At 41.2% G+C, this 21,572-nt stretch overlaps 1 protein-coding gene across 2 annotated transcripts; it reads right to left on the minus strand.

The window, feature by feature from the left end:
- Positions 1–392: 392 nt before the first annotated feature.
- PSMA8 (proteasome 20S subunit alpha 8) lies at positions 393–21,572 on the minus strand. 2 transcript variants are annotated; one of them, XR_009460742.1, is made up of 8 exons: positions 21,424–21,572; positions 18,053–18,179; positions 14,840–14,964; positions 13,642–13,764; positions 9,556–9,675; positions 9,372–9,434; positions 6,041–6,150; positions 835–921 (listed from the first exon to the last, which is right to left on the minus strand). XR_009460742.1 is itself a non-coding variant. In XM_006271949.4 (7 exons), the coding sequence occupies exons 1-7, from the start codon at positions 21,523–21,525 to the stop codon at positions 832–834; spliced, it is 750 nt and encodes a 249-aa protein (XP_006272011.1). In that variant the 5' UTR covers positions 21,526–21,571; the 3' UTR covers positions 393–831. The 2 variants fall into 2 exon arrangements, 1 of the variants encoding a protein (XP_006272011.1); XM_006271949.4 differs by lacking the exon at positions 6,041–6,150 and having other exon boundaries at positions 393–921; positions 21,424–21,571.

Here is a 21,572-nt window from a genome sequence, read left to right on the forward strand (position 1 = left end):
GGGAAATAGGATAAAGAATAAAAGGAAGGGAAATAAAAAATAGCAGGAATAAGGAAATTAGGTAGCTGAAAGGTGCCTAATAACAGGAGAGGTACAAATAAAAATATACCTGAGAAGAAGCATGTAGTGCTAAATGATTACCTAGGTACAGATACATGTTCTCAATTAAGTACTGGCATGATAGATTTGTCAAATTTTAAAAAGTTAAAAATAGTACTAATGTACTAAGAAAAATACCATCCCCTATCTGGTACAAACCACTGATCAAAGGAAAGGGGTCTCTTGTCACCCAGACAGCAGTGCCAATCCACGTGCTGTGGCTTCTTTGACAGACAAAAAAAGGCAAGCTGTGCAAAGGGTTTGGACAAATGTAACAATACGTAGGCAAAAGAGCCAGTCAGAACAAATCAAAACTTTATTTAATTCTTAATTTTTATTGGACTACATATGTATCATGCTAGTAAAAGCAAACAAATATTAGACTTGCAAAAACTTACACAAGAAGAAAACCTGAAACCTTTAAATAACTTGTACAGAGATATGCCAAATAGCTTGGTGATAATTTGTGTACAGGAAATGTGCCAATGCCTTTGAATACTGAATACACATTAAACTTGGAGGAACAGCAAAATGCAAATATATTCCTGTATGCACATGGTAGTGAATACAACAAGCACACTGGATTTAACACATCTGTAACACAGTTTAAGAAAACTAATGTATTCAATAATTAAATAGATAAGATTATTCAGCAATGGTAAACACTGTCAATTAGCAGCTGTTACAACTCCAGAAACATTTCAATAGCAGCTATCTTCTTTTCGCTGAAATTTAAATACTTTTCTTCTTTTTCTTTTCAGATTCTTCTTTTTCTTTCTCTATTTCAGCAACTTGTGATTCGATGTCCTTTGCACTAAAAATCTGAATGGGACAAAGTACAGTATAAGTGTAAATAATGTAGATTCCACATGCAATCCTATAATTCAGGACTGTTCAACTTCAGCAGGGCTGGGGGCTACTAGGGGCCCAGGTCCTCCCCCAGCACATGGCAGTGGGAAAGATGGCCAGCAGTTGAATAGCTCTGGTATTATCTGTAAAATTCAATTCTGTATTACAATTCTAAAATGTACTACTAATGCATTATAAAAGTTTGGAAAACTATCTGAATTACAAATCAATAATCAGATTTTTGTTGTTTTTTTTCACTTTCTTTTATTAAAGTAAAAAAGGGAAGTTATCAGTAACTGTAATTTTCCACACACACACATTCTCCCATACAGGTGACCTCAGCCACTAAGCCATTTGACCAAACACATTTTTGTCTTAGCAGTTTGCGCACAAGAGCACCTCAGCCCCTTCCCTCCACGAGGTAAAGGATGGAGTGTCTATCGCTGCTGTAACTGACAGGAAACACAGGAGAGTTTCAAAGAGAGACTGAAGGAAATGGGTGAGGAAGGCAAGGTTCAAAAGTGCACATGGATAATTCTTCTCAAAAGAAGTCCAATTATTGGGAAGTAACTTTCCTTTCTCCTTTGAATAGCTGTTCTCACATACAGACATTCTCACCTGTGGGTGATTCCAAAAGCAGTGCCCACAAACACCTGGAGATGGGACTCCAGAGTCTCTTCAGGCACAGATTCCCTGAAGTACCGCTCTAACACAGCTGATATCATTTGGGGAATCCTCCACAACTGTATAGGGCTTAGTGAAAGTATCGTCTGCACTCCCTGTTAGTACTCTGCCAATGTTTGATGCAGAGACTATGACGGAGGAGGCAGCAGAGGTAGCCAGAGCCCTGGCAGAGTACACTCACATTATGGAAAAAGGGTTCACCTTAGCCAATGGGTAACTGAGTCTAGTATAACTGGAAACCCAGTTGGAAAGACTTCAGGAGGAAATAACTGACTTTTTGGATCTCCTGGCTATAGCCACAAATAGGGGTGGAAACCTCCAAAAGAGTTTGGTCCTGTGCAAAAAATATATCAGAGCCCTCTTCACATTCAAACTGTGAAGAACAGCCTCAGTCTCTAAATCATGCGGCTTTGGGGAAAAAGACCAATCACAGAATGTATTGGCTGAGGTGGAATTGGCAGGAATCTGAGACGGGTACAGAAGGTCCTATACAGAGGACTTGCCGATGCAAGGGCTTGCCCTATACATTAGGACTTGGATCTCACTAACTTGGTGGTGATTAAGTCCACCAAACTAGAAGACCATTTTCACAGACCTATAATGGAATGAGTGGAAGATGCCACTGGCTTAAACAGGGGTTGGCAACATACAGCACATGGAGCCATTAAATCCGGTTTGTGGAGTCTGAGGGCTTTGCTTGTGCCTGTGCCCAGACTGGGGACAGGTAGCAGTGGCAGTGAATCTTTAACAGCTTGTTAAAGATTGCTGACTGCTGGTTTAAATGGTACAGACATTAGTGACAAGGTTCAGACCATATTGAGGAATTGGGTCCTTGGTGCACTAGAAGGTATTTGCCACTGTTTTTAGAAGCTTCAGCATGACAGCATGAAAGAAAACTAGCCAGTTTTTAGCTGGAAACAAATGACCCTTAAAGGAGAGGTATCAGGGGCCCTTGGGTCCAACAAGGTAGTCTAAAGTCTAGGATACTTGGAGTTGATGACATGTTAGACACCATGAAAATAATGAAAAAGCAGGTGCATGTTGCAGATGCCCTCCTGATATGTTAGGATGCTCCCAATGGGGATGGACCAGACATACGCTAGCTGTCAGAGCCATCTAGGATCCAGGTGGTCAGATGGATTGACCATAGGTCTTGGTGGTATACTCAGTCATCATTCTGAGAGAGCAGGTTAGGGAGCAGAGGTAGGAGAATGCAAACCTGTGCTGATAAGAGCATAAGATCCTGAAACCCAGATGATCTAGGTCAGGCTGGTGCTCTCAGAATGATTCAGGCTCAGTCTTATTGCACTTTTATAACTAGTAGAGGAATATAATAGGCCCTTATAGTACAGCATCCTAAAGGCACTGGAAAACCAGCCCAGTTTGAGGCCTGCCTTGGAGTAGAAAAATGGATACTTTGTATTCTGCCTCATCACAAAACAAGGCTATTTTCAGAAAACCTCACACCAGGAAAAAGCTGGGAGAGAGCAGAGTCTTTGTTCTCCCATTTGTGATGTACTGTACTCAAAAAATCCATTGTCTCACTGTGAAGGCCATACAGGTGAACTCCTGAAATGTGGATGAAATGGCAAATGCCACAGTTGGGTAGATTCCTTGTTGAATAGGGAAGACCTGGTGCCTCCTGCTTGCTTACAGAATTCATAGATGTAGTACTGTCCATCAACATTTGTAAGTAGAAGCTCTCCAGATGGATGGTAGGAACACTGTGAAAGTCTGTCCGACTGCTCTCAGCTTGAGCACATTTACTTTAAGGGCCATATGAGGGGCTAAACTGCATTCTGTCAACATGTGCTGCCCAACTGATTTGAGGCATCTGTTAACAATGAATCTATGGGCAATCATGGCTGAAGAGTACTCCAGCTCAGCCAGGTGGTGGAGAGGAACTGATGAGCAGGGTATGCACTTTGCCTTTATCCCCTCAATCTGAGAAGGAGGCCTGAGAGGAAGAGCTAAACCACTCAGCATGAGTACTGCTAAGGTTAAAAAACAAAAACAAACCTTCAATCAAAAGGAACAGGAGCTGAGTCTATCCACACATCAGATGTATGTTTCTAAACCTGAGTAGTTGAGACAGTTAGAGATGACCATTTTCCCCAAAAGAATTCATAAGCCGGATATTGTGAAAAGCAACTTCACTATGAGCAACTTCACTAACACTGCAACTGCAAAAGATAACCTAATGTTCACACTGGAACTCGACTATTTTTTAAAGCAGATTGTCACGTTGTGTGATGGCTTTGTTTTCTTGGGTTGAACAGTAGTAATTAAATGAATTCAGCAGTCAGTCATTCAGACCTCTAGCTGGAATAGATTTCCTTTCATTCCTTATATATATTTACTCAAGTCTTCAGACTGACTAGGGGTGTTAGAAATATGTACATTATTACTGTAAGAAAACAGAACATACAAGAATAAAGCCCTGTTTACTACCCCTTCTTTAGAAAGCGGGGTGCCTATGGCACAGGGTGACCTTTTCCTTTGAATGTTATATCACCCAGATAACAGGAAAGAATATTATGAGTCAGTTTCATGTGTGTAATGCATGACGTTCTCTTTCAAATAGTGATGATGTGTTTTCAGTCCCCAGAAGCACCACGTCCTGGATAGCTCCTGCTGGGTTCCACTTTAATAGGGCCTTACAGCCAAAAGCTTATTCTCAAATGTTGTACTTTCTATCCCCCTGTCTTTGATTATGCATATAGATCATTTCTGGCTGAACTACTAGCCAGCAACCTTAAACTGGCAAGTTATAATTTGTTTTCATGCATTCTGTTTGAAGATAAATCACTATTTGAAAACATGGGTTTTCTGAATCTGAAAAGGGATCTATACTCCCCCTTTTTCAACCCCATGTTTTAAACAATCAAAAGTATGAGTGAAGTATGGTGAATTTGCTGACTCTGACCTGCAAAGAAAAGCATATTGATTTTAACTTTTTACTTTTTTGTGATAACTAATAAAGAACAATCATATGGTTTTATTTCCCTCTTCTCTGCCCTTCAAAAATCTTCTCTCTCTTATTTTTAGATTAAAAATTCAAACTCTGTCCAAGCTGGAAGAAAACAGGGGGACCAGAGCATTAGTGAAATCATATAAACATCAATAATGCTGAAGTGGAGCAAAAGAAAAACACTTATCCTAAACTTTTCACTCATAGGAATCTAAAGCACTATTTAAAATGTGTTGAGAAAAGATAAAACATTTCAAAGTTCAAGGGCTTGATCAAGTCTTTCTGAACTTTCATGGTCCGCCTGACAGTTAAATGAATGTAGGCAAAGAACCAATTCTTCAGTAACACTTGGAAGAACTTGCACCATTTACAGTCAGCTATCAAAAGAACACTGATACTCGTATTAAGCTCAAGAAGAGCTTTGCTCAAAACACAAGAAATCTTTCATATAATAAAGGATAGCACTCCTCTGATAGAAGGATTTTTAATTCCACTTGTGAAGAAAACTCAGTGGGCTTTCTTTTTTTGCTTGGGTTTTTTTAAACATACACACCCATGAACACACACTACCAGCAAGTCACAAACTAAGTAAGCAGCCATGTACTTAAGTCCCTGGTGAGGTTCAACTCAGTCAGCATTCTGTGAAGACAATTAACACTAACAGCACCACCATGTTCAGCATCCTTGGGGGGGGGAAGGACAGGTGTGCCCAGCTTTTACATGATAGCCTAATGGCCAGAGCAGTCACCAAGAGAGTGGGAGTCCTAGGTTACAGGATTCTTCAGCCTGCTTGGACTGAAACCCTTATTTTGTCCCAGGAGAATGCCACAATCATCTGGCTACAGGCTAGGCTGGGGGTGCTAGAATGTGTAAATCCTGAGTTCTGATCCCCATTCCCAACTGGTATGAATTTTGTAGTAGTCATCATAAAATGTGGAGTCTTGGGAATAGGGACCAGAACCCAGGACTTTCCCCCTCTGATAGCAAGGTCCTCATCACTGGCCTAGTGAATCAGACTCCATCTTGATTACTCTTGTTCTGGATTCTTGTGGCCCAACTTCTACAGAAGGGTGAAGACTAGGCCTGGTAGCTAGAACATAGTCCTGAGAAATCAGAAAGATGAGTCTGAACGCTCATAGGCTGAAACAGGTCTACAACCCAGGTCTACCACTTCCTGGGCAAATGCTCTAAACACTCAGCTACAATGTAAGAGTCAGGTAGGCACACATCATCACCACTGGTAGATATGCTTCAAAAATAGCAAGCCAGTCACATCTACGTGAAAGGATGATTCAGGTGCGTACGCCTATGTGGCAGTTTGTGGTATGAATTTTTTCATATAGACCCTAACCTGAGTCCAAGAGACAAAGAATTTCAAACTTCAGCATTTGCTGTTGGGTGGCTTAGTGTCCTACAGATCAAAACATTTTTACAAACCTTGTGCTTTGGAATGTGTTCTGCATGACATCTTCAAAGGGGAGTCCTATGTTCACTCAGTATCCTGCTACAAAGCCTCTCTCTTCTGCAGAGAATTGTGGTTTGGCTACCTGCAATGCCCAAGAAACTATTTTCTAAATGTATATTGACTGGGGAAAAGTAATTAACTAATAAAATGACAGATTTCTTTTTTGAAGCTCAGTCTTTTGCACGACTAAGTTCTACAACTGAAAAATATAGAGGTGCAAATATTCTAAAATTTATAAAAAAGTATTTTTAGGGTAAAAAAAAAAAATCAACATGGCTACTTATCCATTATCAAACATGGATTTAGGGGAGAGGTTGGGATTCTTCCAATATAAACTAATAACATGAAGAGAGAGGTATAAGGGTTTTCATAAGACAAGAAAACCAGTATGAATAGTAGTAGTATGAACAGTATGAAACTTGTTGACCAGTAGGAATAGGAATAAAGGAGGTCACCTTTCTGTGCCTAGAGGGAAAACAGGACTAGAGTGTCACAACCCAAAGTTGTGATTTTTTGTTTGTGTGTGTGCTTCAGCACTGCTAAATTATTTCCCGCCATTTTTGTTGCTTTCTTTGCACGGTAGAGCTCTCTGCTGCTAGAGACAGCTCTGGTGCAACGGGGGATTTCCTGCCAAATTACAGATTCTTTGCAGTGTGCATTCCTTTTGCATCGTAGTGATGCTCGCCGCAAAGAAGTTTCCGCCATTTGTATTAGAGTCCACGCCATGTTATTGGCCGACTGCTAATTTAGGCACACGTGGCGGCTAGCGATTGGCTTGCTAGCCGTACATAAGGCTTGGGTAGTTTCCGCCCAAGTTGGAAGACTCCAATAACACCGGAGGAGGGAGGAGAGAGAGATGTTCTGTGTGAAGATCTCCAAGCGCTGTCGACCCTCGCGGACCTGGTGCGCCTCCCCTAAGCAGGCAGAGAGAGGCAATAGAACCGAGCCTACGGAGCTTTCGCTTCTCACCTCTCCCTGTCGCCGAGCACAATCCTGGACGTATCCCTTTCCTATAATTTCGAACCCTGCGGAGCCTAGCAAATTCCAGGGAAAACTTATCGGACCCGCGGAGCCTGAACAGCTCCGGGGAAACTTTTCGAATTCAACTTGACCGGACCCACGGAGCCTAGCAAACTCCGTGGGAGCAATCGTTTTGTCAGAGTCCTCCAACGAGGGTTCAAGTGGGAGCTGTGCCTGGAAACTTATCCAGCCTACACCAATACCATCTTTGGGTGTAAGTAAACAATCTTTTCAATCAACTGTTATGCCTCCGTGACTAATTCTAACTCGCGTGCACAAGACCATCCCACGGTTTCTCCCAACCCACGTGTCCGGGCTGACGGCCACAGCCCGCGTGCACCGGAGACGGGTCCGGTACGACCCCGGTTCGCCCCCGGCTTGCCCATGGTGGCCAGAATGGGATCGGAATCACCGCCGCGCCTGGCGACGAGGGCGGGCTCGGGGCCCGGCCCGCACATAGAGGATGAAAAAGTGTTTGTTTTGAACTTCCATTTATATGATTTCTTTTGGTTTTTTATCATGTTTCCTTTTTCATATAACATTAGAATTTTCTTAACTTCAGCCAAAAGGATTCAGAAGTTAGGGCAACCATTTATCACGGGTGACCACCAGTATCTGGGGGAACGTTTGTTCACCAGAGCGCCCCTAGGGATGACGACTAGGTTGAATGGTCATAAACTACTACAAGACCGTTTCAGGCTGGACAGAAGGAAGAATTTCTTTACTGTCCGAGCCCCCAAGGTCTGGAACAGCCTGCCGCCGGAGGTGGTTCAAGCGCCTTCACTGAGCACCTTCAAGAGCAAACTGGATGCTTATCTTGCTGGGATCCTATGACCCCAGCTGACTTCCTGCCCTTTGTGCAGAGGGCTGGACTCGATGATCTTCCGAGGTCCCTTCCAGCCCTAATGTCTATGAAATCTATGAAATTTATGTTGCTAGTATAAACAAACTCCAGTATTCAGAATTTCCTGCTGGATTAGTGGTCAATTTTAAAAAGCCAAAATTATCCAATCAATTTTTAAAAAGAGATTTGCATCATTACCATATATTACCAAGAAACCATGCAAATCAAATACTCAGTACCAAAGTGCAGGGAATTTATTCTTTAAAATCCCATAGGAATAAAGCAGGAGCCAAGGATGGCTCTTGCCATCCATGGATTCCAGGATATCTTAAACACTACAGAAAAACATCGTAGAGATTAGCAGGGATGTTCCACAGTTTATTTTGGGGGATACTCTGTCCTGTCATGACAGAATAACACTGGAGAAACTTTGTGGAGAATTTTGCAAAGATTCTCTCTCTGGACACAAGTAAATCTGTAGTGATTTCAAAGGGAACATTTCAAAAGGGCAGCAGCTGTTCTAATTGTTATGTGTGGGCAAGTAAGGACCAATATAAATTTAGCAAGAGACTGAATGAAGCAGTCTCTTTATCTACACGGTGTGAGTCTGACTGCAAGAAAGGAGGATGAGCTACTCAGGCTGCAATGATGAATGCCATTTTGCAGAAGATATATTTAGTCAGTGGACAAGCCATCGTTTATCTTAATCAGTCAAAATCTTTTGACTGCATTCCCAAGATTTGCCTCTAGATTTGCGTTTCTTCAAGGTACAGCAGAAATAACTGAAAGCTCCAATATTCCAAAGAAACCTTGGCATTTGGGACTAAAGACTGAATTTTACATCTTAGTACCATTTCAGACAGCTCAAGTAGTTATTTAAGTTTCTTTAGAAAAAGATTATGTATGCTTGTATGTCAAGAATTAAAAATGGAGTTGTTCATTGCAAATGAAATGAAACACAGCATAAGTCTTATTTTCAGTTTACATTTTTGAGCCAGGAGTCTGTCTTTTCCATGAAAACAGCAACTGTGAAGAAGTCACGATATGTTTCTAGGAAGGATTACATTGTAAAAATGGTTCTCTAGAACTGTACAATAATAAAAGTTACTTTTATTTTTCAACAATTAACTTAAAATAGTATTTTTCTCCCCCCAGCACATGCACACACGCGCGCGCACACACACTTTTGCAGGTTTCCTCAAAACTGTTTTCCCCACTGAAAATCCCCAACACAGTTTCTTATAGTATATTATAAATTAGCAGCAGGTACTATAGCTCACAGCACTATCAATCTACAGGGACACAACAGAAGTCACATAACATTTTACCACCAGATGTTAGGGGACACTTCATACATCAAGCAGAAATGCACAGGTGTCAACTAGAATACTTTTTGTCAGAAGTTATCTTTTTATTCCTATTAAATCAATAACTCATACCTGCAGTGGTTGATTTCTCCTGATTATGGCAAGTTCAATGTTTTTTCCACCAGACTGCACAACCTAGTGTACAATAAGAACATCAAAACAAGTATGTTTACAAAACATTTTGTGTTTTCATAACGTGAAGAAATACGAGCTTTTCTCTAAAGCTTTATTGTATATATTGAATTGGATCACTTACTTCTAGCAAAGCTCTTATTGCTAATTTGATAGTTTCCCTGTCAGTTGCTATAGCTTCTTCTTTGTAATTCTTTTCCAAAAATTCTCGCACAGCTTTAGCATTGCGACCAATTGCATTAGCCTGTTTAAGACAGACAGACAAGAATCATACTTCATTACAGCTTTGATTTATCAATCCCCCTACCATTACTATGCAACATGCAATTTAGGTTTTCATGTTTGCTGAAAAAAGATGTTCTTTCACTATTTGCATGTTGAATACCACATTTTCAACACCTTCCTCAGACCATTAAGTTTTTTACAGAAAAGAAGTAAAAACAATATAATAAAAGCTTGCTAATTTGAAACTGTAAAAATATTGTGAGTGGTGCCAGGTATTGAGGTAGCTGAGGATATGAATATATGAGAACAGTGGTTTTCTAAACTCTTCATATAAGAATCTCTTTTTCACACCATGCTAAGAGCTTCTCCTCCCTGAGGTCCTCTTCTTATTTAGCAATACTGAAGGGACAAGATGTTCAAGACCCCTTGATATCTGCTTGTGACCACCAGGCTGAGAATCTATGTCATATGTTTTCCCTGAAAAAAAGTATTCTGAGAAAGCCAAGCAAGTCAGAGACGTATTCTGCAAAGCAGGATCACATTTAGCAATTCAATATTTTGCCGTGTGGAAGCCAAGAAATTCAATTTCAAGAGAAACTTCTGATATTCAGTTCACATTTCTTTGCATCAAACAGAGAAAAATAATGCAATGGGATTAAGGTGAATAAAATACAAAACGTTTCAGTCCTCCTTACAACTTCTTTGCTGCTGGTGAATTGGATGATGTACCTAAATAGTCTCATGTGCAAAAAGCTAGATACTTAGTGATAAAGCTGTTAGTTTTTCCTGTCACAGCTTGAGTACTATCAGTGCAAATATCTACAGATGGTATTCCCTCCCTGTGTAGTGGAGAATAAAAAAGACAGGCTTTGTATATGGAGCATTCATGTTCAGAATGAACAAAGGTTAAAAGTTATGCAGGAGGTGGCATATCTGTAACGTCATCCCATTTGCATTAAGTACTGAATCTCTTGAACTCTTCTAAACATCTGCTTTTGAGCATCTGCACCCATGTCATGAATTTGTTAGCTTACTATATCATTGGAAGTATATGCAGCTTTAACTTGACTGCCAGCAACTGATCTCCGTATAAAACTTTGATAACAAAGGACTCAGTCAGCATTTTCCCAGTTACGAGGTTTGGCATCTTTCACTACTCAAAATAAGAAAAACATCTTCAGAAGGTTGCCATGTTTACAACATTGCCATTAATAAAACAGCCTGATTCTGTAAACACACAAGGTTTCACCACAAGAATCCAAATGGCTCAGTGCTCAATCCATTTAAAATCCATATGCGTACCCCAGACTCCTTTGCCAGCTATTGCAACAACTCCTTTGAAGTACTGTGTTATCTCATGAGCCTGCTGACGTGTGTTTTGGTCTGAGTTCACTAGAGAGGAAAGTCAGGATGCATGAAGCAGATTTACAGGACAGGGAAGAAACAGATGGTGTTTAGGACTGCCCTGCTTTCTGAGTCTAAAGAATAGAGCAGAGACCATGGACTGCAATCCAATTAACCTCCCTTGAGGAAAACGTTGGAGCATCACAAGCAGGTAACAGGCAGGTCCCAGCACAGCAGGGAGACTGAAAAAAAAATAGGATGGGCACCTAGCTGAAGAACAGCAGCAAATTCCAAAGCAAAAATGCTCCATTAACAGCATCAAGTTATCTCAGCAACCTACATTTAAAAAAAAAAGAAGAAAAACTAAGAAATTAGAATAAATGGAGTGGTTGGGACTGCTGCTTAAATCCTACCCACAAATTCCAAGGCCAAGAACCTCAGTGTTAAAACAAAAGGAAAATAAAGAAGAACCAACATTGTGGGAAGAGTAAGAATAGCTTTTACTTCACATATCTATTACCCTACGGATACAATTCACTGCTTAGGATTCCTGAATACAGATATCTCAAGCTGTTTACTTATGAGTGTGATCATATACCAGAACTAAGCCAAATGCTGTGGCAGGCAGCAGTGAGGCTTTAAGGTCATGATCTAAGATGTGTTGAAAATTAACAAAGAATTACATTTGTAAAATCACCAGTTACATAGTGAACACAACAATGGAAAAGATTTGATCAATAAAAATATTCACCTGGAAGCAACATCATCTTGATCTGAAAATAATACCTGCTACTCAACTTTCTCTACCAAACATTTATGTGGGGTTTTTTTAATAATAGCCTCAAACAGAACAAAGACCTTGTAAACCGTGTGCTAGTATACCTCACAGCGCTCTCATACCCTTTCCACACCTTTTCCTTTCCTCAAAGCAACTATGCCTTCAATCCTGGATTAAAACAGAACCAGAAAGAAAGCGTAAACAAATTCAATTCCACACTGAGGATTTACAAGAAAAACCAATTAAATTCTGATCTACAAATAAGCAAAAAACAGAAATTACAGAAATACATTAAATGAAGGCCTTTACGTTGAGTTACGCTTTTTTGTTTTATAACTAAACAGATACCAAACTATAGTGGGGATTCTAATAGAGATGTATCCCACGATCAGCACAGTTAGCTCCAAAAGCAGTTAGATCTGACAATGCCTTCTGCCAGCTCAGTCCTTTAGTTCACTGTCCAAGGCCGTGTCCAGACAAGTGCGGATGTTTGGTTCCCTGGGGACAAATAGCAGTGGTGCACCTTACGCCACGGCTACTTGTCCCCAGGGAATGCCTGTGCCAAGCACACTTTGGCATGTGGCAAGTTACCCCAGGGGTGACAAGGGAGGCTGACTGTGCAGTATATGGTGCTGTAGATGTGTTTGCGGCACCACATATTGCCAACTGCGCTCATCTGGACACACTCCAAGAGTTCCAGCTCTGATCTGCCTCTCTCTTAACTGGCATCTCCTTTCAATCCATGCTCCCTGCCATTCCAGAGCCATCCACTCCACATTCCTGACACTGAAATATGTTTTGACTGAATCAGATAAAGTGAGCAAACCAAATATAATTCTTTTGCCTCTTTCCTCTCTCTTTTTGCTTTCTGCTTAATGCAACTCAAGACCAGACAAATACATTCTTACAACACCTTCAGTCAGAAAGGCTACCAGAGTTCCGACTAGGTCAGTAGCAACAGCAGAATATTACAGGTAAAGAATTTGTAGAACAGGTTGAAGTACCGCCTTCTGTCTTGCTCCCCATTTCTTGCACTTGAAGTCAAGGGTTAGAATTCCTAGTAACAGCAGCTGTAAGCAACACTAACCCAAATTTATCTACAACAAAAATTGTAACTATGATTAATTGCAACCTTTATCTGCTTTCAAAGAAAGTCAGAATGTAAGTGGTCAAGATTAAACTACACAGAATCTATATCTTTGGAAGTTTTCAGGAGTAGGTTAGATGGACACATGGCTGGGATGGTTTAGCTGGGGATGATCCTGTCTTGAGCAGGGGGCTGAACTAGATGGCCTTGTGAAGTCCTTTCCAGCCTTACTTTTCTATGATCCTATAGAAATCTTAGAAGGGTGAAAAACATTAACAAAAATTCAAATTTCAAATCATGACAGTCTTAAATGACCTATAACAGAAAGTTTGACTCACTGCCTACAAAAATACATTTTCTGCTGTTTTTAGAATAAATATGGGAATTTTCAAGCCACTCCTCATTTTTATGTTAAAGTTTGAGAATAGGGAAATAGAGATTTACAATGAAATCTGGTTTCAACATTTGTTATGCAGAGATTGCCTCTTCATAAAATTAGTGACATTATACAGCCACTCACCATATTATACAACTAATATGATTACTGCTCTTAAGAAATTTTAGTCTGTTTTCTTATATTTTGCTTTAAGGTCATTACTGCTTTACTTCTTAGGCTAAGTAAACTTCAGTTGCCAAAACAACTAACCTGCTTGCTGATTCCAAAAGTCTGTGGATCCCTGATATTAAAAGTAGCATCAGAATCACTGAAATACACTATGCAAAGATTTCCACTAAGTTTTATAACAGTATAATTTATTAACTGAGCTGCAGCTTACCTTCCAAGAATGATATGTGCCAGATGGATCTGTTTGGTACAGTCTGGGACTACCATCATCATCAAAGCCCACAATCAAGGCAGAAATACCAAATGGTCTACGTCCATTGCTCTGTGTGTAACGCTAAGAACAAATTGCACAGTTTTAACATTCTAGATACTGAAAATATTATCTGTGCGATTCATGTGAAACCAAATGTTGAAAAGGTTATGAACAACAACTAAATCTATATTTGATCATTATTGATCTGCCATTAGAAAAAAGCAATTCCTAGTATTTGGGATTAAATTCTGTCCTCTTCTACATTTGCATAACCTTACTGATATTGTACAGAAATAACTAATAGTAAATTTTGACTTTTAGTGAGACCCAAAGTCATGTAGATGTTTAATTTACAACTAGATAATAGGACAATAATAGACAATATAAATTAAAAACTAATCAGCTAACTTTTTAATATTTTTACTTAAAGCCACTATAGACATGGAGTGGGCATTGTGATAAGCAGATTCCAGTGGGCACAACCCAACAGATTTGATTGATTAGATTGCTCATAACTGTTCCGTTAAGCTTTAAAAGGGTATTCTGAAATTGAGGCTCTATGTTTATAAATTTTACCTTCAGTTCAGCCTTTCACACTACTGATTTTAAAAATGTTATCAAAATGGAGCTTTTAACTTAATTTTCTTTATATAATAATGCTGTAATCTGTCCTTGTTTTAGGAATGATCATAGATTCCTGGTCCTCCACACTCACTAGAAAACACTAGAGGGCAATACTAAGTGGACAATAATAAAAATCATGCAGCATCAGTGTGAGGCCAGATTAAAAGCTACATATGGATATGCATCTCTCTCTCCCCATCACACTACACTTGTCCATTATTATTTCTAAACAAAGCAGGAAAGCTCTCGTCTATTTCCTTAACACATGAAAGTAGGAAGGGAAAGACATCTGCAGATACTCCCCAGAAGAGCTGAAAATTACTAACTTTGTTTCTTACAAATATTATTTTTTCTTTAAAAGTCCTGTGCTAGAAAATTTGGCTTATTTCCCTTCTTTACTGGTAATGTGACACATTTCCTACTTCTGCTCTTGTGTAATAGATTTCTGGATGCAGCTTTTTTGCTTTTTAAAAGTGTTACCTGAAGTGTTGCCTGAATGTCTTAATAGAAAACATAACTCCAAGGTGCTCACCTGCTTTAGAGTTGCTATATAGCGTGTTATATACTCTACTGTGACTGGATCCTCAACAGTAAGTTTATGGCTTTGACACTCCACACGGGCTCTATTAATTACTATTCTGGCATCAGCAGTCAGACCTGAATAATTATAATTATGAAACATGTCATAAAAGGTGTTTTCGTTATCAAACAAAGACTTTTTTATTCAAGAAGCAACATACTGTTATGAAAAAGAGAACATTTTGTTTTATGAGAAACAATTTGCTCAGAAATGGAGCATAGAGAGATAAAAAGCATCTACTCTAAACTGAAAATAGAAGTAACACAAATTAGTTCACCTCAGAAAACAGTATTTAAAGTAAAACTTCAGGTTATGCAAACTTTTAATTCACAAAATATGGATTTAATGGACACTTGCATTAATAGTGAAAAGAAACTAAGGAACTTCAAAGGAGGCTCCTGTCAACTTGAAATTTCATTTTAAAAAGTGTTGAAAATCAGTTTCTAAGTCTCCTGCCAATTTTTACTATCCTATTACCTTTTCCTTGTGTTTTTTTCCTCCCCTCTTACTTTGTGACTTACCCAGAATAAAAATTATTATAAAAGGAAAATTAAAAATGACCATACACTAAGTGTGGCCAAAGTCAAAGTAAACAAATAGGGAAGAGGAGAAAAAAATGGAAAAATATTTTTCACTAATTTGTGAAGAACACCCTCTTCAGTGTTTTCTTTAGAGTTCTGAAAATATCTTGCCTATTACTGATTTAAATTAACTGTATATCTTTAATTCAGCATCGGATGAAGTTGGATGTAGTCTAATCTGTTCATGCCCCTCTGAACAAATTAGACTATAAGGTGCCACCCTGCTCTGTCTTCCACCTAACTTCAGTTTAACATGGCTACCTGACTCTCTCTAATTATCAAAGGTGGAATGACAACCAAAGTATATTATACCTTCTCCCAAAGTAAGATATAATCTGCAAAATCCTTCTATTTTAACACAGTTGATAATGTAATTCAGATGCTTAAAACACATAAGAGTTTGTAGGCTGAGAACTTAATATTGAACTTAATAATTTTATGAAATGGACGGTATGATATGAAAGGGAGTTCTTGGTTCAACAAAAATATGCTTGTGGTATGTAGAATCAATAATATATACTCCCCAGACTGGTTTATACAGGTAACTCTCTTTTAGCGAGGAAGGTGTCTGGTAATTCCATGGGCTTTTGTTGGTCACCTACAGTGGTCAGGAATGAATTTTTCCCCTATTCATGAATCCTACTGAAAGTTGCCTTCCTCTGAAGTACTGAGATGTTGATTAAAACTAAGACAGGATTTTTCACTGGGGTGTGCTAACTTTCATACCAGTACTTAGAACATTCATAGGGTCCCTGGCTCTTCTACTCAGGGTCATATCAATTGCCAAATTTGAAGTGAGGAAGGAATTTTTCTCCTACATCAGATTGGTAAAGAACTGTGGGTGCTTTTGCCTTCTTCTGCAGCAGGGGGCAGGATCTTCTCAGCATATGCAAACCAACTAATTGATATTGGAAGTAGCTTCATTTCCCAGGCTTTTACCACACTGATTGCCATGACAGCAGTTTATGGAATTTTCTTCCCCACTCCCAAAACATAATTCCAGAGGTGGATACAGTAAAGGAAAGTTGTACATAAGTACTTTTCTAGCCCTGTACTGTCTCTCCCACTCTCATACTGGTATTTCAAATACTATCCAAGCTTCTTTTGAAGGGGGTGAGGGCATTATGTATGGGACCACAGGAAAAGGTCAAGCAAGAGGCATTCAGAGTTTTTTATGACTAAAATGTTTCCCATAATCCTCCAGTGATTTTTGGTTACGACATTCAAACCTGGCAGAAGAGAGGGCAGGGTGGCCCTTTCAAGACTAACTGGTTCAGAGAGGCACAAGCATTTGTAGGTTGCAGATTATTTCTTCAGAGGAAGTAGGCTGTCACCTATGAAAGCGTGCCCATCTGACTTTGTGGAGCCTCTCCCACACAGCCCTGGAGCATGAGCTAGGAGTCTGCTGTGGAGACAACCCCTGCTGTCGTGAAGCAGGGTCACTTTCTCCCGAAAGATACCCCAATATGCTCCTGCCACGTCTTGAGTGTTATGTTCAGTAGTGGAGTTCTCTTCTGTCATGGGGAACACAACAGGCGTTGTCACTAGGCGTGTTCCTGGGGCTCCACCTCCCCTACACCCCAGCCATGTGCCAGCCTATCGGGGCTGCCGAATGATGGACGATTCAGCTCCGCTTTGATGTGGTGTCCCACTCCCTCTCTGGTCGCAACAGCCTTTCTCCCTGCTGCCCGGATGTGCTTGGGGTGGTGAGATGACTTCGATGATGGGACTAGCCTAGCCACGTTGGGATCATTTGAGCAGCCCTGGCCCACTCAGCCCTCAATGTCTGTCCTTTGGACTTTTCTCTGGCCCCGGGGCTTCAAGGTAAACTGAAATATAAATAAAGAACCAAAACTCCAGGGAGGGTCCTCCACCACCTCCCTAATCATGCATCCTGCATTTGCTGGCTTCGCCATACCTTGGCGTCCTCCTTCGGACCAACTTTAAATCAGGCTCTGGCCCCTCCTGCTAGGTCTTTCTCTGGCCCCTCCTTGCTGGCATCAGGAGGTCTCCATCTGGTCCAGGGGATGGTCCCGCATCTTCCTCTCTGCTGCGTACCATCTGCTGATTTCTCGCTGCTGGCTTTTATCCCTGCAGCGTTCTTTGATGGCGTCATCAGGACGTACCAGCCCAGCCACAGAGAAAAGCGGCTGGTGAACCGCATGGGCGCTCCACCCCTCTGTGGCTTGTCTGGCCCAACTGTGCCTGAGGGAGGTAAATTTGCTCTGTTCTCGGGGCTTTTCTTCTTGTTGTTGTGGCGGGTTGTCCCCGCTGTGTGTCACGCCGTGGGAGCAGTCTCCCGCCCCTTTCTTATCGTCCCCCCCTGGGACAGAAAGCATATACTTCTCTGAGCCAGTTAGCCTCTACGGTGTCAGTCTGTCCTGCCTTTTGCCTGTCTTCAGGCTAATGTGGTTAACTACCTCTTTCTACATTCAAACCTGTGATGAAGAACTGAAGGTCTCTGTATGCTTTTACCAATCTCCTGAACCATCCTCCCCATGTACACACAAGTCTTTAAAGGCCTTTACACAGCCTACATCTGCAATAAGATGTTCCACAGAACAAAATCACTTCTAAGTGATACCTGCAAAAGCCATGCAGACGTGATCATCAAGTGCACATATCTTTCTTACAGTTCTTTCTTCCTGAAGCTTGGCAACAGACTTTTTCTCTACCCCCAAGACAACTATGTCCAGCCCTCGAATCCCAACCTGTTAAACCACAAAAAAAATTGTTAAATAGAACATAGAAAATTGAGTCATCATTGATAACATAATAAGATATCATGGTACTTGTTTTTTTACATTTAGGCTCCAAGCTGTAAGAATAAAGTTACCTATGTGCCTAAATTTACAACTCTGACAAGGCCAAAGACTTGTTATATAGACTGGGACAGCACCCAACTAGTAGGCATCTAAGAAGGGAAGATAGTATGATGTGGCTAATGTCACAGTGAGAAGCTATGGAGGTCACATTATTATGATGTTAGTATTGCAATAGCACTAGCACTAGCCACTCATTGACCAAGGTCCCATAGTCCCTCCCCAAAAGCTTGCAAGTACATATGGTGGACAATAAGTGGTTGTTTCCAAGCAGTAATGCTGGTCAACGTGATAGGGAGTGGTTTCAGCACACCAGCTGCCCAACTGTTGCCATCCTTGTTGAAGGAAGACAATGATATACTTTGGGATGCTTATGAGAAACTCCTCCTATGTGTTAAAGGTAGACGAGGAGAAATTGCTATTATGTTTGCTTAAAAGGTCACTGATAGGAGAAAAGGCTGGCTCTGGTGCAGAGGAGAGAGGGTCTCTAATAGAGGATAAAAGTTGTGTTGCTATCTTTATGTTATTGTTCTTTATGACTTGGTATTTTCTCTCCACTCTTAGTAGGACCTTTTTTTCTGGATGACAGAAATTAGTGAAAGCTAAAAAGAAGAGGAAACTTCTGCTAAGCACTTTGACAGGCTTCAAACCATGATGAAGGGGAGAATGAATTGAAGAGAAAGTAGAAAGTACTGAGCAAACAACACAAGGAGGCTGGGGATTCTAGATTTAGAGAATACACGGACAGCTTCTCTCCTCTCCTCCAAGACAGAGTTGCTAAGTAAAAATCTATCACACCCATGAGCAGAAAATGGAAACAGAAAAGAAATAAAGCCTTCTTTCACTGTTGAGAAGGTAGGAAGAGAGCAGAAAGATAGCTGAACTGAGCTGCCTTTTTCCTAGATGCAAGGGTGCTTCTCCCCTAGTGTCCAGGAAAGCAGGTAACCTTGCAGTGAAAAGTGATCCCAACTTCTTGTATCTTACATTCACAATTTAGCAACAAGCCTTCTACTATCATCCCCTACCACTATGACACACCTAAAGTTAAAACTGTAATGTGTGTAGCGAGTGACAAGTTTCTCCCAATATTTTCTATGACATTTTGGTATAAATGCATTTCAGATACAGGAAGAGTCAAAGGTTACAGTATAAAATGAAATTTTGGAATGTTTAAGAAAGATATACACTCAGGATATTACCCCTCCACTGTATATCCAAACAGTACAATTATCTTACCTTCTAAAAATCCTGAAAACATATTTAGCAACCAATTTGGAACCAAGAAAGCTTTCCAAGCCAATTAATGAGGTCAGAAAGGTTTTCTGTAGGTAGTTTATCATGCTAGTTACTTCATCTCCCATTTGCATTTTGTATTCTGCCTAGACCCCTGTCCTGCAAAATGCTCCACTGACAGACCCCTGCAACCATGTCAGTGAAATCAAGGGGACTTACTTGGGTATAAACATTTGCAGCATCAAATCCTTATTTTTTTCCATGATTTTCTAAAGATTGGGAGAGCATACCATCTATTTCAAAACAGGATTTTTTCTTCTTGAGTCACAAAAAGGTATTCTCCTACAAATCTATGCTAATTGTTAAACTGCAGGTGTGGTCGGAAAAGTGACTAGAGAGGCAACCTCTCTCAGTCGCATTTATTTCTATTATACATCAGTGGTTCCCAAACTCTGACAGATTGCGCACCACCAATCTAAAATAATATAACCTTAAGTACCACCAGCAAATTTTTGTCATATAAAGTAACTATAATATATCCGTTAACGTGTACCACTGACAGACTGTCTGGGTACCAGTGGTGGTACACATGCCAGATTGGGAACCACTACTATAGATAACTGAATGCTCCTTTACTTAATTCTCCAAGTGAAGACAGAGGCAGTACAGGTGCAAGAGTGACCTGAGGATTAGTCTGACTCACCATCCACATCAACAAAGACACAATTAGTCAAGCTAAATTTTCATTACTGGTGATGACACGATACCCAAAAGGACCCACTTTGACTTTTACGCTGAATTTGAAGAGCTAGCATTGTTTTACACAGAAGTCCCAGACAGACTGACAGCAACAAAACACCACAACTAGAATTGCCAAATAAAACTGTCACATTACTGCCAAAAGTTAACATTTCGTGCAAGAAGCACCTAAATAGGGACGCTGACAGAGAATATTGCAGTTGCTTTACAACAAAGTGAATGCTAAATATTAGCTCAAGATTCTTCTCACAGCTGTTCATTTTGTCAGTAAATTGTCATTAATCCTTTTTGCCTAGTGCCTCCCATGTGGCTCATATGGTCCTACATGTCCCACAGTTGTCCTTTCAATACATGGGGAGCGTCTGAGAAACACAGGGTCTACCATTAAATTTTCCACCCTGATACCAGCAACAACATTCGGATCATAAGTCAAGTCAATTTGTCTATCCAGCACGTTTCTTTTAATGCCAGATCTCTCTGAGCCCTTTGTGGGTGACTACATTTAGCCCTGAAAGCATACAGCACTTCCCGCTGGGCTGCCACGAAGTAGGCAGAGAGGCTCTCCTCCCAAAGTTGTCATTAGCCAAGCCCGGATTTGGGTGCCACGTTACCAAAAAAGAGGGAGGCCAGCGTCTCTTTACAGGCCACACTTGCCCATTTCACAGCTGAGGTGCCCTGCCTGAGGTCTGCTACCTCAGATGTATGGGGGGGCTTGGGCTCCTGGCAAAAGACCTCCCTGGCCTCATCTACAGGTCCTCATCTCCGTGGCCTAACCAGTGAGGCCGTATGGCAACCTCCTGAAGGAAGGCCCTTGTGTGAGGCACCCACCCTTCCCCTGGGTCCTTGTGTGAGGCACTCCCCCCTCTCTTTTCAGTAGATGGGACAAGACACAAAGTCAGCTCTCCCGAAGCCTGTGCCTCAGTGGGGCATCCCAGGTCAACACGAGGTGGAGGAGCAGTGGCTGCCACTGCCAGGAGGAGACCCCGGCTGGTCTGAGGGGGCAGGTGGTCACCCAGCCCGGGTGCGGGCAAACGCAGGGCCAGCTCCCCCTCAGCCCCGGGGCAGGAGCGGGGTCTCGCAGAGCACAGCTGGGGCAGGCAGGGGGCTCCGCCTGCACCCTCCCCGCCTGGGGGGCACTCACGGCGGTGGAGCCCTTCTTCACCGCCTCCTGGGCGTACTCCACTTGGAAGAGGTGCCCGTCCGGGGAGAACACGGTGATGGCGCGATCGTAGCGGGCCGCCATGCTCTTCCCAGCCCTGCCCAGCCGAGCCGGCACGTGGTGCGGCAGGG

This window comes from Alligator mississippiensis, chromosome 3, assembly GCF_030867095.1.
Source record: "Alligator mississippiensis isolate rAllMis1 chromosome 3, rAllMis1, whole genome shotgun sequence".
NCBI lineage: Eukaryota > Metazoa > Chordata > Crocodylia > Alligatoridae > Alligator > Alligator mississippiensis.

Coding starts and splice junctions, on each gene's coding strand:
- PSMA8 (XM_006271949.4), bottom strand. CDS start 21,525: ATGGCGGCCCGCTACGATCGCGCCATCACCGTGTTCTCCCCGGACGGG. Junction 18,180..21,423: donor TGAAGAAGGGCTCCACCGCC/GTGAGTGCCCCC, acceptor GTGGTTTAACAG/GTTGGGATTCGAGGGCTGGA. Junction 9,435..9,555: donor CAATAAGAGCTTTGCTAGAA/GTAAGTGATCCA, acceptor ATTGTACACTAG/GTTGTGCAGTCTGGTGGAAA.